The sequence below is a fragment of the Mangifera indica genome, chromosome 3 (assembly GCF_011075055.1).
Source record: "Mangifera indica cultivar Alphonso chromosome 3, CATAS_Mindica_2.1, whole genome shotgun sequence".
NCBI lineage: Eukaryota > Viridiplantae > Streptophyta > Magnoliopsida > Sapindales > Anacardiaceae > Mangifera > Mangifera indica.
The window spans coordinates 3,756,462-3,776,175 of record NC_058139.1 but is presented as its reverse complement, the minus strand read 5'-3'; the positions used below and the strand labels follow the sequence as shown (position 1 = coordinate 3,776,175).

Below are 19,714 nucleotides of genomic sequence, written 5' to 3'. Positions count from 1 at the left end.
GAAAGAAAGAAAGAAAAGGAAGAAGAAAGGAAAGAAAGGAAAGGAAAGGAAAGAAAAGAAGGAAAGAAAAATAAGAAAAAGAATTTAGGACTCAAGATTTAGGGGTTGTCCCAAGAGTAATGTCTGGTGAGTTATGAATAAAATTAAATGGAAGCAAATGTAGTAAAATATAAGACCCGTATGTATGCTATAAACTATGAGGGGGCACTTTACACTACACCGCCCGCAGTAGGGCACGTCCACAGTAGGACACGTCCGTAGTAGGACATAGACCCCCAGTAGGGTCCGCTCGCAGTAGAGCATGCTCGCAGTAGAGCTTAATTCAGAGTCAGAAATAGTGTAGTGAAAGAAAAAGAGCTTGAGCTTAATAAAAAAATAAAAGGTGCCAAATCCCTATAGTTAGCTTCCAAGAAGTATTAAATAGACACCAGATGGGACAAAGTATAACCCAAATAGTAAAGAGTGAACTAAATTACCCCCTCAATCTCTTATAGAGGTTAGGATGTGGGGTTGAGTCCCAAAAGTGAGTTTGAACAGGAAAAAAGGATAGTTTACTTAATTTTTCCCCTTACTGAGTGTTCTTATCACTCACTCCCTTTTCTTTCCTGATTGCAGGTACAGGTGATCGAGGTAGCTGCGAGGCAGGGTCAGGTCAGCGTAGGTAGATCCAGCTGGAGCAGGTTATCTCTGGTTTTTATTACATGCATACAGTAGCATGTTCTTATGGACTTTTGACTTTTGAGATTATGGTACAGTTACATATGATTACTCCCTATTTTCAGATACTTTCAGATGAGTCTTCATATGAGTATATACATCTTTTGTTCGCTTCCAGATTTTCAGTTTTCTTGGAATACTTTCTAAACACTTTTAAAGATGCGTTTATTGTAAAGTATTTTTAAAAAGAAAAAAATAGACGCTACGAATATTAATTCGTAACATTTCTCCTTTGATGGGTAGTACTTCTAGGGAGGGATGTTACAAGGACTATTTGCCACTCAAGTTTTAGAGTAATCTCAAAAGTATACCCATGCCTGATAAAAAATTCAAACACCCATTTATCTCTAAACTGTTGTTAAGTTTTTTTGTTAAATATAGGGGTAAAACCGTTATTTTATTGTTTATATTCAAGTTATATAATTTTATCGTATTTTCTCTCATGATTTTAAAAATTAACTTTGACCCTCATATCTGAACTTTGAAAAGTGACTTTCACCCTCTCCCAAAATCTCTAATTTTTTTTCACTTTCTCTCCGACCATCGACCACGACGTGGCTGGAGGGAGAGTGACGAGCGTCGTCTAGATCTAGATGGCGCTCGTCGACCTTCGCTAGATGATAGAGACAACGCTCATCATCCAGAATAGACTACTCTTTGTCGTCTAGAATGGACGACACTCGTCATCCAGATCTGGACGATAGTCGTCCTTCTTAGACGACGATCGTCGTCCAGAGGTCAACTTCTGAACGAAAACTTCGTCGTCAGTTGGCTGTCGTCAAAAAAAGTGGCTGGATTTTAAGAGGAAAAGTAAATTTTTTAAAATTTAATTCAAATGACAAATATTAGTTTTTTAAATTAAAGAGGAAAAAATGAGATAAAATTTTAATTATTTAATATTATTTATACAAATAACGAATTTACCCTTTAATTCTGACAGAAAATTTGTGAGTGAATCCTAACAGATTAAACTTTCGATAGATATTTGAATTTTTCATTAGACGCGAATATACTTTTAAGATTGGACTAAAACTTGAGTGAAAAATAGTCATTTTCCCTTTATATTATTATTTTATGAAATCAATTACAGGTTTAATTTATCTTTTCACATATCTAGCATAAAACAAAAAAATTCTAAGGTATTAAGTATATATTAATTAATTAATATTTTGTCAAATTATGATTATTTATAATTTAATAATCATAAATTATAATAAAAATACAAAAATTGATGATCATAAAATCAAATATATTTGTAACCATAATTCAATAATGATAAATTATAAATGTAATAAACAGCCAAGCATCAAGCCGTGTACTGAAAATTTTCACTGAGGGCTTAGAATGATATTTACATTTGTAAAGAAATAACTTTGGCAGGCAGGGATTTATAGGAACTACTGATACATTATATTCATGGAATTTGTTGTCTTTTTTAAATTAACCAGGTCTAAAAAAACCCTTCTATTAATAGGTGGTGGAAAACTGCACAACAAAGCAACTATACTCCATCCTTTGTACAACACTGAACAAATTTACATGCCAAAAGCAGCATCCATCATCATCATCATTTGGAGCACAAAGAAGGCCGCTGCTCTGGCAACTAGAATTACAATGCAGAAGCCAAAATTGATGATTCTGTTCTTGGGTGTTAGCATTTCAAGTCATGAGAGAGGTTCGTGTGCCCAAAACGTGTCTGGATCTGAGCTGAACAGGGAAAAATCTCGGATTTCCAGATTAGCTATATGCCAGTCAACTAATCGAGCTTGTATCGATTTAAATAACACAAGGATGGTTGGTAAAAGCCACCATTTATTGTCCTCCCTATAAAGAATACAATGGAAAACTTCTGTAAAACCTGTTTAAGAAATTTGCTCAAACACAGAACAGTTATATGTGGTTCAAAAGCTTCACCTTATAGTGTTCCAAGTAGTTGCATTATCAGGTGGTTCGAAACATGAAAGTCCATAGTGGCAAATGCCCGAAATGAAAGCCACAGCCTACAACAAAAAGTAATCACATAATAACAGAAACTTACCAGAATGACTGTATGAACATAAATATTGAAGTCAAACAATATGCACCAATCAACCGCACACAGATAATGTAAAATATATAAAATGATCAAATTTTCTGAAAGTTAAAACAGTAGTGCAGTAACACCTACAATGCACAGGTCATTTCAGATGCTGTATAATCATGTAAATTAACAGCAATAAATGAGGCATGGAAGTTCTGAAGTTTATGCTATGTGAATATTCCTAAATAGTTCTTTTGCGTCTTCTCTACATCTTCAGCCCTTCTACTCTACATATCAAAATTTGTACTAGTTCACTAATGGCCATGTATCAATAATTCAGATGATACATTCATACGCAAACTCCCTTCAAAAAATACTTTCATTAATAGTCTCCAGAAGCAATGGACTTACTTCGGTCATGAAAAATTGTTTGCTAAGAGGATTCAATCACACTCATAGCTGTTGAAAGTAGCTGAAGGACTATAACTAATGAATTAACAAAACAATTTGACTTTGGAATCCAAAGAAGTAAAACCTAGTATTGAATGGTATCGGATGGCTTTTCAGGGTTCAATAATGTTACATGTACAAACTCACCATACAAACTAATCCGTGAAAAACTGATGTGGGGACCTTACATGCTTGCCACATCATCTTCTTCGATTAAGTTCATTTATCATTAATTCTAATTATTCAATCCTACCATAACAGATATTTGCACGAGTTTCTTTGTATTCTTTTGGGTTATATTACTGCCTTACCAACTATAAAACAAGCTGCTCACGGTAACTACCTAAAGAAACAAAAGCTTATATATGTAGCCAGCTTGCAACAATAATGCAATATGTAATGTGTCATCAACATAACTTACAAGATTGGATAGAGATGTAGCATTCCACAATGCATATATACGAGCAAGTGAAGATCTTCTAGGTTCCTTACTGAATAAAGCATTTAAGCCAGCTGGGAAGGGAGAAAGCAGGGATAGAGGAAGAATAAGTAAGACAGCAAGGAAGGCCCCAAGAGAAATCCAGTAGAACTCAAGTAATATAAGGAGGGTAATGCATAGATCTGCCAAAAGCATGATAGTGATCAGAAGCTGAAGTGTATCCTGAAACACAGAATTTCAAGTGTTAGATGATAAACAACATAGATTCAGCCTACTATAGAGGTGCTAAATGCAATATCAACAGAGTACCTGACGACCAAAAGGTCTAGTGTTGTGCAATAAAAGAGACAGTGGAAATAGAAAGTCCCTTTTAAACTCTAAGGATCTTAAAGTAGCATCATTTATAAGACCTCCATTAATTCCTCCTGTTATCTTTTTAAGAGATAATGGATGACTTGCGCAAGGCCGACTTTGCTGCAGCTGCTTATTGCTTCTGCCTGAACATGCTGTATTTTTCCTATAAAATTAATCAACCAACAACCAAGTGAGCAATCCTGCAGAGTAACCAAACATATGTACACAACTGGCAAAGCAATCACTAAATGTAGATTTGAATAAGACAAAGCATGTAAACACAACATTTTGTTGGCCTAGTTATTTGCTTATCAACCGTGTATTAATTCTCTCCTTTGCTCATTCCTCTTCTCCAGTAAGTATCTTGAGTCATATTATTACAATGAACAAAAAAGTGGATTTAGAATGACTACATTTGATAAATAAACTGAGATATGCAACAAAGGTTATATTGCCTGATCAAAAGCAAAATCCCCATTCTTCATGAAAGACATTCTCAAAATAGTGAAATAGGCAACTAGCAGTATTTTTGCTTTCACATGTTTCTGTGTCTGACCATGGTTTTAGACTAATTAAACACAAAGGTATATAACTCACAGTGGATTTGGAGCGGACAACATACAATTACCTTGGATACTCATCACTTCCATCCAACAAATCAGAGTGGTGCCTCTGCAGAGAATAATCACCAACCACAACTAGGATACCGAGCTGATAGTATCCAGAAGCAGTTGGTTGAAACCACCCTAGCTCAATCTTAACCCCATGGAACTCAAGTTGGGGGTTTCCATGACTACTTATCCAATCAATAACAGGAAGCAATGTGGAACAAACTGATCCTGCCCTCACAGTCCTCAATTGAGCATTAAGACCAGAAACCAATCGATTCCAAACAGTTGCTGGAACATGCTGGAAGTAACATAACTTTGTGTCACATTCATATATCCAACACAATAAATGATGAAGCAACTGAGAATGATAAAATCTGCCAAGAGACCTGGCCAAGAAGATTGGTCAACAATGCATCACTGTGAAGATTATAAGGTGACATATAGCTTCCATTTCCACCAAAAATAATGCACATAGGGAACCTCATCTGTATAATGGATACCATGTCTAAACGCTTCTCATCACCACCAAGGAAAAAATCAATATATGCAACCATCAAGTCTGGTGTAGCTCCAACCTGCATCAAATTCTCACCAATAAGAAATGAAAAATGTAGATAAAGTTGAACAATTTACAGCACAGAGGAAACATTTCCCTGAACATTTTCTCAGCACACCAGCCTCTCACTGGCCAACTTTACAGAAAAAGGAATGATGTCTGTAGGTAAACATCTCCAGGGATAGATAGCTGAATTAAGTAATTGAATGTGTTTAAAGATTATTTTTCTCAGTTCCATGGTAGACCAGAAAAGGGGGTAACATGCAATTTAAGTGTAAATGAAACAATATCTAAATTCATCAATTCCCATTCCATAGCAATTCTTCGATGTAAAACAGCAGTCAGAAATAAACTTGCATGTTGTGCTAAATGATAGCAATCATTTATGAAAAATTCCAATGAAATATTCACCATCAATTTCAATTAGGTGTTGTACTGCATAGCTTAATCATATTGTATGTTCTTTTCTAATAGGTGATCTATGACCAACAGGTTGTGTCACATTATTAAGCCTATTGGATGATCTGAACTCCATTAATTGCATTTTCATTGTGCATATTGGACAGGTATTCTCAAATATGGCTTCGCAGGACAAGAATACGGGGTAACTGAATGATGTTAGTTTCAAACATCCCTATCTTTTCTCCCTACCATTCAGGTATGAGTTCCATGAGACTGATTTTTGAAGGCTGAGGAAAAAGGGCAGAAAAATATTAAGCAAATGCAGAAATATGCCTTGGCTAGAGTGTGGATAAAAAACATCATGCTAGTAACAGTGGTAAGGAATGTAATATCAGCTAACAAACATGAGAAATCAGTACAATCCTCAAAAACCAGGTTCAGGTAAATACTGCAAAATGGTCTCTAAATACACATTCAAATACATTAGGAGAAAAAGGCTCTAGAATAATGAACAAGCAAGTCAGACCTTCATCCCCTTGTATAAAGCACGTGATCTACAAGATCGGAGACATGAATGGTCATATTCAGACTTGACATATTCCTGAAGGCGATGAATCTTCTTTCTCCGCCGCCATTGTTTCCAAGACCAGGCACAAGGATATGCAAGCACTGTAAGTATGCTATGAATGGACCCTTCCCACCAATCATATGCAGCAACAGAGTTGATTTCATCAATAAATCTGTTAAAAGCATCTTCATACCTGCAAATCAAAATGGCTTGCACGACATAAATATTTACCATGTTATTGACAATAGAGCAAGTGGATGCTAAAATAATATTATTCTTCCAATAGCACAGATTTTTTTATTTTTCTCCCTTAGAAGGGGTACTTCAATCAGACAGGTACACCAACGATTTTTCAAGGGCCAACAACCATTTCAGTAAAGCTCACTGCTAGCAGGAGATAAGGTTCCTCCTTGAAATTGACTGAGTTTACCAGGTACATGCACTATTGGGTGACAGCAATGCTTTCATTGTTGAAATTCAAATTTTATTTTGAGCAAGTGTAAAATTAACTCAAAAGTATCACAATGTTATATTAGAATCCAGTTGCACCCATCAGACAGTTCCTGCAAATTAAATACTTTTCTTACACAATCTTGATAATTGCATTGGCTGGAGAGTAAGGAAGATGCCAGGGTTCTCTAAAGGTATTGGGACCCATAAAGTACATTCTGTGCACATGACTTTGAGTTTCCTCGGCTCTGGTTCCCCGTACCTAGTTCAACATAAATATAGCATGATGGCATCTTGAGATGTCACAACTTGATACTACTATAGCAGCCAATGTCGTAAGTTGGAAAACAAAGAGCTTGCTACCAAAATTGTACCTCTGATAGGGAAAGAAGATATGGAAAATGGTCATGACTATGGTGCTCTGTTGAATTTGTCCCGTATGAAGAGCTTGATCCAATCAATTTAATTCTCAGAGTACTCAATAGAAGAGCCAGAAGCACTATGATGACAGACATAAGAAGCCCAAAAGGCCACGGGCCTCCAAAGGTATACATCAATTCCTCAAGAGGTGTAAAACAATTTGGCACCCTATACTTATCAGAAATGCATTTATAGGGACAAAATGGCTGGCTAACTCCCCCTGCAATTTGACCTTTGTGTCAGATGGTGGCATGAGATATGTAAAAAGGAGAGAGAGGGGCAATAGCATTCTTAACAAAATAGGCCCAAAAAAAGAAAAAAAAATCACCTCGTACATATATGAAATTTGCACGCCTGGGAAGAAGGTCAAGAGGACAGGGAGTACAAAGACTTTCATCAGAGCCATCCACATCTTTATAGGTGCCAATAGGACATTCCTGTAGTTAAGTCATGATAATATCCAAAAGTAATTATTTGTGAAGTAGAGATTATAGCAAGAATTACACCTTTAGCTAAGAACAAAAAGTTAATTAGATATGTAAAAACTGCAATAAAATCATAAGATATAAGGTAATATTATGTTACGATGTTATACATTTCACGGACAAGGTTTTTATGTCAAAACACAAAAAGTACATGGTTAAAAATGAGGGGACAATGAAGGGACAGAAAAGCTAAGAATGTAAATGGATCATACCTGGCAGAATGTACCATACAGACCTTTGGGGCATTTTTTTCCAGTAACAGTGCCCATTTCACCGGAAAGATCACCATTGTCACCAGCACCTCCACTGTAAGACATGATAGATAAATTAAATACAGTGTTATCAAACATATTTGCATCCGTGAACAGTTCCAATAATTTATATTTGTCAGGCATGCAAGAATATATATATTCCAACACCAACTGTCTTGATATAGAGGGTCTCATGGAGATATGACAAGTACCAAGTGAGGTACAATGCATGAAAGAATAAATTAAACCTGCTGTTAATGGAACCATGTATAGTTGCCACTGGAACATACTCAATCCCAACATAAATCTTAGACCAATGAAAATGAACTCTACCACCACCACCACCGCCACCACCAGGAAAGCCACCATTGCCCCCGACAACAGATAACAATGAACGATTCTCAAGTGTGAGCTCTTCAAGGAAAAGAAGGATAGTCCCACCAGAACCTCCACCAAGTCCACCGATCAATGAACTGTTACCATTTATTGTTTTCTTCCCACCACTTTGACCATCAGCCCTCAAAGATCCATAGACATCAAGCCTTAACAGTGGCCACTGGATGGATCCAACAACTATTAAAGGTGAAGAATCAATCAGTAACACTACCTGAATATGATTCCATGGAAAATGCTTATAGATGGTAGTGCATCAAGGATATATAATATGATGGCCAATTTTGCAAGCACATAATCTTAATTTTAAAAAATGCCTATTGTAATATACTCGAAGTAATGATGCGAATAAATGTGGAATTTCGTATGTTTATAGTCTTGATTAGAGATTTACTTGCATTTTCCATGGAGGTGCTGTTGTCGGGGGCAATATTTAAAATTAAGATCTTTACTTGCGTTTGTTTCGGCATGATTTTTTATGATTGATGTGACTGGAATTGTGATCTATTGCTGAGGAATTTAGTAGTTTAGTGCAAGCATCAAGTGGTTGCCCTATTATTCACAATTGAACTAATCATTCAATTTAATTTTTGCATTTTATTCCTCTCTAAATTGCTTTGTGTTGTGGATTAGGATTGTTGTGGTTAGTCATTGCAAGTGAATTTCCAGAGAAGGGTAATTGTGGCTGCAAGTTGGCAAGTGAGTCCTCAACACGGGCACTTGTGAGAATGATATGCATGATGATATACAAACACATGGGTATAGGAGTGTCACGACCTTATTCCGTAACCTCATGAACAAGTATGCAGAGTGTACAAGGTTATGTGGTTTTGCAAAGCATTTAAGTGGGATATGACATCTGAGACATAGGGCGTGTTTCCTCCTGTCACATTAGCAATGCTTCATAAGACTCTGAGTGAGAGGTGTTTTGTGAAAAGGAAGTGCAAGACTGAACCAAGAGGAGTTTTTTATAGTTGACGATAAATAGGACATTAGGCTATCCCTACACAAACTGATCAAGAGTTTGAGACACTTCTCTCGTGAGTCCACGGCAAAATGAAACCAGTGAACCTCAATCCAATGAATGACATATGTGTAAGCTGACCCCCCTCATGGGTGAAGTTAGGGTGCCACATGGGTTGTTATGCACAATGAAAATCAAGACCCCTTGCCAAACTCTTTGTGTCGCCACCTCACAAACTAGAATAATTTCCTCTATTCCTATGAAAGTCTTTGGGATGTACTGCATTTGTTCACATAAATCAACAAGACCGAAGCAAGTTTGATCCTAAGTCTCTCAAGCGTTTTTTTCCATTGCTACTCACCAAATCAAAAAGGCTTCCATTGTTATTCACCATTCATTAAAATATTCTCCAGCTCCGTGGATGCCATTTTTTAAGAAAACCAATTTTTCTACACCAATATGACATTCAAGAAGAGAATTATACCCAAGAATATCAATTTTCAATTGAACCTGTCAGCCTATTCTCATAATCAACCAGCCTTACCAATCCTTACACTATAATCAGAGAATCTTGTTACTTGGAGATGTTAAAAAAAAATCATAGTTTCTAGATCCAGTGTTGAAGTTGAGTATAAGGTCATGGCATGGGTGCTTGTGAATTGTTGTGACTAGAAAAACTAATGGAGAAATTAGGCCTAAAGGAAGGTAAACCTCTTACTCTTCATTATGATAAAACAACAATTAATATAGCTAGTAATCTAGTTCAAAATGGCTTTAAATTTTTTCATAATTTTATTTGCAAGATGGGCATGAAAAAAATATATGTTCCATTTTGTGAGGGAGTGTCATCTGATGTAGGCTATGCAAAGTAAGTTTAGGGGGACTAATTTTGTCCTAGGTGAGTAGTGTCCTATAGCTTATATGACTGCCATTTAATTATGTGGCAGATGGATAAAAATTTTCAATTCTTGGGTTCTGTTTCTAGTATGTAATTCGATTTGTAACTATTTAAATAAACAAGAATAAATAGAAAGCAAGTTCCCTCCTTTCTCACATCCAACAACAAGCAAATATTTTTAGTTTATTTCTTTCTTTTTATACGAATCTTATCCTTATTTAAAATATGTTCACTGTTATTTATTTATTTATTGTACAATTCACCTCTCAATGAATTCTAAAACAAAAAGTTACTCTCCAAACTCTACATTAAATAAAGTGGGAAATATTTTGTGAAATTTGTGAGTTGTAGAAATGCATACCAATCATCCCGCCTCCATTCACATGTTGATATGACTCATTGGGCCCCTCAGTTCCACTTCCCAACTCGCAAGGAAGATCAGCACTACCATATTCATGACCACCATTGCTCAACCTCCCATTGAAAAATCCTGACCCACCTCGTCCCCCGTGGCCAGCTCCACCACCAGCTCCATTAGAATAAATACCCTTTCCAATACCTTCACTGCAACCTGAAAAATGCAGAGTCCTCATAATAAAAAGTATAAAACAAACCAAGTTGAACTTTAGTAAATGAAATAAATAAGATGCTATAGATGATGAGGTAGGGAATACACCCTATTACCCAATTCTGATGCAACAATCATGCCGTCTGTGTCAACAACAATTGTCCTAGCTCTGTGGATGTGGATTATACTTCCCTTGATAAGGCCACTGACAAGAAGATCCTCAACACGACAGATCTGTCAAAATTAAATACAAAATTCATGCTTAAGAAATACCAGTGTAAGACAATAAACTAATTAAGAAATACCAACAAAAGATAAGGTCAAGAAACAAGCACCAGAGAAAGTAAATCAGGATAAGAGTAAAAACAATCTAGTAGGCCAAAGATTTCATTATTCCAATCCCAAATAATATCTATTATCATGGTGGTGTTGTAGGAAAAGTTTATGGCAGTCATGAGGCTCTAAGCATGGACTATTCGTTCTTCCCAACTGATCCAGAACTTGTCATTTTGTATAAAACTTCCAATCACCTCCTGTCACTTCATACCTATATATGCTTAATTACAGGGAATACTCATATCTGCATAGTGTAATCTTCCTTTCTAATTTAAGTTGTCCAATTCCAACACTTCTTACAGGCAGGAAGACAAAAACATTGAAGCCACTTCCACAGTTGAAAAATACTCAGGATAAATAATTCACGTGTACAAAATTCAACACACCAAATACTGCTGATTAAACTGACTCTTACTTGAAGTGAAAAGGACAGTGTGTAATTAACATGGCAATCATCAGGAGGAGTTATCAAATCTATTGGGCATGTCTGACTATCACAAAGGGATTCAGTAACCCTACAAAAAAGAATTGAAGTTCAAGAATCAAAAAAATATTTCCATACTATAGTCTCAGGGACAACAACAATAAGAAAAATCCTAAAATCAAACCAATTTTTTACTCACACGCTTCTACCAGCATCATCATCTAGTGGAGCTTGTAATAGTGAACCTTGTCCAACCTGAAATATGCAGGTAGTAGTGAGACATTGATCCTCAATCAGAGTGCAGAAAGGAAAATTATATGAATGATAGAGACATTACCAGTAACAGAAGGATAACATAGTTTAAAAATAATAATAATTCCCCTTTCCACTAAAAAGTCTAATTAGAGAAACAAGCTCATGGGAGAGGCACTCGAAGCCATCACAACATTAGTTGCTAAGTTGCAGAGGAGGCATAAGTTGCAGCAAAAGAATCATTATTTCACACTCAACTACATGCTAAATCCAAGTTAGAGAGTGCAAAAGAAAGTGGTATAGGAGCACCATTTCATACGGTAAACAGATTAATCTATTGCACCATTTCTATTTAGTGTTGATTTCTCTAACACAAAGCACAGTCCTGGTCAATTTAATTAATCTGAATAAAGAAATTGGAAATTAGGCAAGTAAAGATATGTCGATGGATTACAGTTATGTTGTAAAAAAGTGACAATGAAAGTCGTTGGCCTTTGATTGCATCGCCAAGGCCACTCAACTTCAGCAATCCTTGACCATATACACCCAAATTTGCATTTGAACTAATGACAGAGTTCTCCTGATAAGACAATAAATCAGGATGAGCATGCCATTTTTTTTAAATCCCGAAAACATAAAGACAAGAAATAAAACTAAAAAATGCATTAATAAGGTTTTAAACCCCATCATACCCTTAGAACAACTAGATTCCTGATTTCAAGGACAGAGGTGGTGACAATGGTATTTCCGCCGCCATCTATTTGAATTTTGGAGTTCCACATGAGCAGCATTTTGATGGAAACTCTAAAAGCACCAAAAACCTTCATATCCCAATTACTTAATCAGATACAGTGTGTAGCTGTTTTCATTTTCCATCATAGCTCTTCAAGAAATTAAATATTAGTACTTATTACAAATAATAAGAAGCAAGATAACTCAGTAATTGTAACATACTTTTATGACAGAGTCACTCATCAAAAGTTCTTCAGCGACAAGCTCAAATTCTGATACTGGATATTTGGATAAGCCAAAGATGATGCTGCTTCCACAATATAGGCTGATTTGGCCCCTCACCTTCAAAATCAAAGATTGAAGCAAATATGTGTTTTAAAAAGGAATTAGTAAATATTAAAGAGACTTAACTGAAGAAACATAGGCTACAGCAGTAACAGCATAACTGGATCACTTGTTTTGTGCTCTCTAACTTCTTCTGACACTTCTCCAATCCTATATGCAACTTATCCACACTTCCATATCTGGCAATTTCAGCCATTTTACCCTTCCCTCAGAATATTCAAAAGCTCTAACTTGAAGTATACTCTTCTTTAGTAATACTGTACCTTAAATTGATTTTCCTTCTAACCCAAAACTTATTATCCCCATAACCCTAATCTGTCCTATGTCGAAGTAACTAATCATTATTGACAAGTAGTTCTCAAGTTAATGTTTCCAATCAAAATATAGATACAGCCAGTAATGTTCAACCATCATAACCCTAATCTGTCCTATGTCGAAGTAACTAATCATTATTGACAAGTAGTTCTCAAGATAATGTTTCCAATCAAAATATAGATACAGCTAGTAATGTTCAACCATCATAACCCTAATCTGTCCTATGTCGAAGTAACTAATCATTATTGACAAGTGGTTCTCAAGTTAATGTTTCCAACCAAAATATAGACACAGCCAGTAATGTTCAACCACATACGTGATCACAAAAAGATCTCTCATGAAACTGATGCAACATTCAGTATACAAGGAACCTTTTCTTTTTCTCCATTAAAAAAAAAAAAAATCATATATATGATTTGAAATAAAATAAACAATCTAGAAAGAATAGGAATGGTAATTAAATTGGAATTTCTAAATGACAGATACTGATGGAAAGGAATTGATGATTTCATTTAGCTTAGTCATTCGATTATACCTCATGGAGACACAACAGCAACAGGAGACATGAAGACAAAGGTACACATTTTACCAATGCCTTGCAAAGCATATAAGTGATGAAGAAAATTTGTAAATTCATGAAAATAGTACTTGTATCGAAGGAGAAAAAGATTAAGCAACCTGAACTCTGGTCCAAAGTAATGGAACCAAAACTTTTGCATTGTTCTCCACAAAAACATTTGACCATAAAGGGCTAGTAGAAAAATCAAGCAGAGGAGTTTCTGTTTCTGTCACAAGATTATCGTTGCTAACTCTTAAACTCGATAAATATGCATTAAAGTGTGTACCAGCAGCTCCAGCATTTTCAGGACAACCTATACTAAAGCCACCTGCAGCAGGAAAAAAACATTATATGTAGACAAACACAAAAGTCTAAAAAGTTCCATCCTTTGTTTGTAAGAAAAAAACTTATCATCCCTCTGATAATAATTTTTACATCAGCATATGGAATCATGAATTCAGCCTCTTCCCACAGGAAGATGCACATAAACATTCTATAAATGGATATAATAAGAATAGCTGAATGCAAACGAACTGCAAAGCAAAAAAGGAAAAGCATAGGAGCTGGATGTTTTAAGTTAAGAAAAAAAATGAAGTTTAGAGTGAAAAGAACCTAGGCATGTCATTTCTGAATAAAATGCTATGAAGATGGGAACTACATGTTGGATGCTGACATCATTGCAGTATAAAGTTAAATCAACATGGTTAAAATCTAAACAGATAACAATTTGCAATCACGTGAAGGGCAAACATTCTAACTACTTTAAAGGCACAATGTAACAATAGAAAAACTTGCAATTAAGTTGATACTTGACAATAATAGAAAAATTTAGCAGTTTCCAATCTTTGCTTCTATTACCAAGTACAAGTGTGATCAGTACAAACCATGCACAGTAACTTTTATATCTTCTTGTATGCTGTAACAGTCCAGAGATACTCTTCCACCACCACCTCCACCCCAGCCTCTCCCACCTGCTGCACTTATAGTTCCATATCCCTTCCTAGATAGTTAGAACATGAAGTAAGTTTCATAAAGAGTTATGAATTTAATGCAAAGACTTAGTGATACAAATTTGTTATGCATCCAATGTTTACGACCACAAGTATGTTCCATAAATTAGACGAGGAAACACTGTAAATGTTGAAACAGAGTCTATGCATTCACAAGCAGTAAAAGTTAAAATTTTATTGCTCTGTAATAGCATCATCTACTGCTGACCTTCAAGTCCATTCTCATTATATTGATACCATAAAAACCATTACGAGTGTTCCAGTAAATTAAGGATAATGAGATCTGCCTTAGATAAGAAATCTATTTGACCATCAAACTTTATTTGGAAGGAAGAGCATGACCATGTAGTTTTAGTATTGCAAGTACAAATGACTGTATTTGATAAACTTAATTCAAGTGATTAAGTAGTAAACATTAATGACCAAACAGAAATAAATGTTATCAGCGCCCTAAAGCCTAGCATATAATATAAGTTCTTAATGAGAAGAGTGCACTCACAACTTTAGTGCAATGACGAAGATACTTCCACCAGACCCACCTCCCCCCTTTAGTCCTCCATCCCCACCTTCTGCAAATACTGATCCGTTCAAATATAGTATGTCCTTTGATATAAGCAGAACACGTCCACCGCCACCACCTCCAAATTGATATTCATCAGATGTGCCACCACCTTTACTCCCATAACTCCACGGCTTAGCTAAAGTTGACCAAGCATAAACATCACCACCCCAAAAACTTTTCTTCTTGTTTTTCAAACAGGAAGCACCCCGACCACCATGCCCTCCACCAGCTCCATCATAGCCTATTGGTGTACCACTGGTTTGAGAAGGTGGCAATCCACCTAAGGATGTTGTATTTATGAAAGATCCATGTTCCATAGTCAAATTGGCAGCAGAGAAAACAACTGAACCAGCAATAATGGCTGCATCTTCGCCCACATTAATGTTACCAGACATATTAAAAGTTATCATACAGCCTTCTATAGGGGACACTATAGAAACATGAGGAAGTATCTCGAGGTTTCCCGTACCATAAATGTAGAGATCGGAATTCAAATACAAGTTTGAGTTCAACAAGCATGTAGTATTAAATGATCCAACACCTCCCAAATCTCCACAGGATACATTAGTATTCAATGGGGACGATAAAGATGATGTTTTCAAATAAGAAGAGGTGCTACTCTTAAAATTATTACTTAAATCTGATTCAAGACTATGCAACAAGTTGCTGGATGCAATTTCTCTACCACTGTTCAGCCCTAAACTAAAAGAAAGGGCAGGCATATAAATATACACAAACAAAATACACCATAAGAGGTAGCCATGCATTGGCAAAGGATGCATTGCCAGATGCAGTAAGCCAGAAACTGAATATTGAAGTTTCAGTCCCACAGCATTGACATGCTCATAAATCCAACCTAGCCTCATCTGGTTTTTTAAAGCCATCTGTCTAGCAAATTACACAATATCAAGTTACTTGAATCAATTTGTAGGATTCCTGAAGCTCCAACCATTCAAAAACATGATGTTTCTCACTGCCATCTGTCATACAGCCCGAAAAGCTGCCCTGCCACAGGAAATTAATATAAAAAGAAATTTACAACTAAACATATAAAAGTTTAGGAAAGAAAAACGCATAAAATAAGCATTATAACTAGTTTGGATGACAGTAAATACACCAAGTAAACTGTTTTTTAATTTTGAAAATTTTTAAGGTTGAGACATTGATAATATGTACCACAATGAATTGACAATAAACTGAGGGTAAAAACATGAAATAAAACAAGATTTGGTCAACAAAAAATATGGAATTACAAAAAGAGTAAAGTATTCTTCAAAAATTAGTCTTCTGTACCACATCTAAGACATTGTTTAATCAAAAGTTTTCAAGTAAATATATTTAACTGCAAATATAACTTGATTTATGGTAGCAGTTCAACAGCAACAAGATAACAACTCTTTCTCATTACAAGTGCACTCATTTTCTGATTTAAAATGTCCCCATAATCAGAACCCGTCATCAAAAAGTCAAAATGTTAACTATTAAACCTCGCCACTTCACTAAAAAAAATGTGAAGAACGGACCTTTACTTAAATCTTCTAGGTGAGTAAAGTTGAATTGCCATATTCTAGATATTGAACTCCTTACGTCCCTACATCCAAATTTAAATATTTTTGAGAGATAAAATTGAGTAATTAAAAGAAGGCAGGACATTCATTGCATATAAGTAAGCTTTCAAAAATTATAACAAGCTCCGGTTTCACAGTCCACGGCATTGCACATATAGATACAAACTCAAATATACTTTAAAAAGCAAGGAAGTGCTGATACACGTTAAACCAAAGAGTCAACAGTGCGAACACAATGCAGATCATGAATTCAAAACCTACATCGAAACTAAGAAACACAGAATTCTTATGATCTTTTAAACCTAAAATTGCTGAAATATACTAAAAATAAAACTCAATGCAAAGCAAAGTAATTGCCGTACAGAATTATCATATCATCTGTCATTTTCTTTGCCAGTTTTATAATACAGCGCAAATCAAACATCAAAAGAAAAGAAAAAAATAACATGTATAAGAAACCTAAATGGATATTCAAAATTCTCGAAACAGAGTGGTAGAGGAAGAGTACCGTTAGTTAAGCGAGAAAGTGAGAGAGAAAAAAGCAGGGAAACTGATGTGAATCTGCCACCAATACGTTGAGCCTCTTCACTTTCCCTTTCTGTTTTCTCTCTCAAACTTTATCATCAAAAATGGTTTCTACTTTGTCTCTTTGTTTTGTCATAATTTTTTTTTGTTTTTTCCCTGAGAAAGAAGAGAGGAGTAAGGGAGTCTTCTACGAGTCGAAGCTACGTTTGCTTTGCTGGACTCTGATAAAGATCTACGGATGGAATTTTGATAAACGTGGACCTTATTCCGAAACTACCCTTTATTTGGCATCAATTTTCCAAGTTGCCACTTCTCTATTTAAAAAGGCTGGTATGACATTTTGTCCGAATAATAGTTGAGTAAACAATATTTTCTCCTAAAAAACCAAAAAAAAAAATCCCTTATAATTTTCATTAATATTTTTAAAATTACAATTTAACTCACATATATGTTATATGTCATAAATACCCCCAAATTATAAGGAAAAAAAGAAGAAAGTGGTTATGAAAAAAAAAATTAGATTCTTGCATAATTTAAAAGCTTTTTTATATATTTTATAAATATTATTATAAATCCAACAATCTGTAATGCTTTTAAAGAAATACGTTATATTAACTAATTTTATGTTACATAAAGGGCAACAAAGGATGTACAATGTATTGGTGTTCTTAAAAAAATAATAAAAAGTCGTAGCCGAATTCCATGCAGGAATCCAATGGGGGAAAGTAAAAGTGTAATTAAAAAAGAGAACAGGGGCATTTACTGTGGATGGGCCCAACAATTGTAAACATTTGATTTGCTATTTGTTTAGTGGAGGCGGGCCCCGCTTTACACACAAACTCGCCGTCCGTCGTTTTATGTCAGCTTCACATTTCCTTGTTTAGTAGAGGCAGAGCTTTCTACTTTCTGTTTGATGATTGATCTAGTAACAGTCTAGTTTGCCTTGCCAGATAGAAATGCAATAACCAATAGACAGGTGTCCTTTGTCACGTGCAGCTGGATGACCTCACGTGATCTTAAACTGAAACGCTCCTTCGTGTTGTGCGGGAGTATTTATTGCTTGAGTACTATAAGTATTAATTTAACGGGCGTTCGGATCCAGTCGATCCTGACAACTTCGTTACCCTTTTTTTTTTTTTATTTGTTATTAATTTTTTATTTTAACGAACATATATCAAATAATATAAGAGATAATTAGGGTTAGATTCAAGCTCAAGCTTGAGCTCGGCTCCATCGAGCCCAAAATGAGCCGGCTTGACCGAGCTCAAACTAGCTTGACAGATTTTTTTATTAAAATTTTTTATATAGAACGATGTCATTTTGACCAATATATATTAAAAATGATATCATTTTAATAACTAAAAAAGAGCAGAATCGAACTCGAGCCTAAAATGAGCCGGTCTTAGCCGAGTTAAAACTCAAATCGGCCATTATGAATCGAGCCAAGCTCTATTCAACTCGAATCTAACTGTAGAAATAACTGATTTATCATTTCTATTTTAAATATAAAAAATTATTATAACTACAGTAATTTTGTTATAATTATATTTATTTTTATTAATAAAAAATTTTATTTTAATTAATATAATAAATAATATAAAAAATATTTTAAAATAATTATATTTAAAGATGTTTAAGTAAAATAATTTATTAGTATTTTTTTATTATCTATAATAAAATACAATTATTATTTATACATATTTATTTTTATCAAATTTTATTAAATATAGTAATCATTTATACACAATAATCTTATAAAAGCGTTTAGTTTAGAGAATTTTATATTACCAAAATTGAAAAACTACCTTAAAGATATATTACTTAGAATATTACTGGTATAAATAATTACTATATTCGATAAAATTTGATAGATATAAATAATTATTGTGTTTAGTTATAAGTAATAAAATAATATTTATAAACTATTTTACTTAAATGTTTATTCTAAAATATTTTTATATTACTTGTTATATTAATTAAAAATATAGTTATTTTTGTCTAAAAATTTAATAAATAAAAATATAATTATAATAAAATCAATATTAAATTGATAATCTTTTAATATTTAAAGTGAATGTGGTAATCAGATGACTACTTATATTACATATCATATTATTATTGATAATAAAAAATTACTATAATATTTTATTACTGATAAAATAAATAAGATAATATAAATAATAAAAGATAAATTATCAAAATAATCTTTATTACACATAAATCAAACGATCTCTATAAGGAACTATTTAAGAGAATTTTTTAATTTTGGTAGTAAAAAATATTATCCAAACCAAAACATAAGTATTACTTGAATTGATTTATAGCACTTAATTTTATTACTATTTTTCATCTTTTGTGAAATAGAATAAAAATTAAGATTCATTTACATAATTCAGTGACTTTTTATTCAAACAATACCCATGACTACTCTTGGCTCTAAACTGGAATAGCTTGATTCGAATTTGTTTAGTTTAAATTTAAGCTGAATTTAAGTTAAAAAATAATTGAATTCAAATTAGAGAGTGTTTGATTTGGTTTGA

General features: G+C 34.3%; 1 protein-coding gene across 7 annotated transcripts; it reads right to left on the bottom strand.

The window, feature by feature from the left end:
* Positions 1 to 1,967: 1,967 nt before the first annotated feature.
* On the bottom strand, positions 1,968 to 17,369 carry LOC123210364. Of its 7 annotated transcripts, none has more exons than XM_044628666.1 (24): positions 17,158 to 17,366; positions 16,605 to 16,672; positions 15,019 to 16,086; positions 14,394 to 14,509; positions 13,629 to 13,837; positions 12,513 to 12,632; positions 12,251 to 12,379; positions 12,013 to 12,138; positions 11,506 to 11,561; positions 11,298 to 11,397; positions 10,663 to 10,780; positions 10,340 to 10,549; positions 7,972 to 8,296; positions 7,685 to 7,778; positions 7,316 to 7,424; positions 6,942 to 7,207; positions 6,705 to 6,829; positions 6,076 to 6,310; positions 4,978 to 5,166; positions 4,609 to 4,889; positions 3,936 to 4,143; positions 3,609 to 3,848; positions 2,632 to 2,717; positions 1,968 to 2,541 (listed from the first exon to the last, which is right to left on the bottom strand). In XM_044628666.1, exons 3-24 carry the CDS (start codon positions 15,963 to 15,965, stop codon positions 2,382 to 2,384), a joined length of 4,449 nt encoding a protein of 1,482 aa, XP_044484601.1. In that variant the 5' UTR covers positions 15,966 to 16,086; positions 16,605 to 16,672; positions 17,158 to 17,366; the 3' UTR covers positions 1,968 to 2,381. The 7 variants fall into 7 exon arrangements, with proteins under 7 accessions (XP_044484601.1, XP_044484604.1, XP_044484602.1 ...); XM_044628669.1 differs by having other exon boundaries at positions 15,019 to 16,081; XM_044628667.1 differs by lacking the exon at positions 16,605 to 16,672.
* Positions 17,370 to 19,714: the final 2,345 nt, after the last annotated feature.

What these genes read in the sequence shown, in the direction of transcription:
- LOC123210364 (XM_044628666.1), bottom strand. Translation starts at nt 15,965, where the DNA reads ATGGCTTTAAAAAACCAGATGAGGCTAGGTTGGATTTATGAGCATGTC. An exon ending in TGAGTGACTCTGTCATAAAA is followed by an intron (nt 12,380 to 12,512) that starts GTATGTTACAAT and finishes TGGGATATGAAG; the next exon opens with GTTTTTGGTGCTTTTAGAGT. An exon ending in GAATGGAGGCGGGATGATTG is followed by an intron (nt 8,297 to 10,339) that starts GTATGCATTTCT and finishes CACCTTTAATAG; the next exon opens with TTGTTGGATCCATCCAGTGG.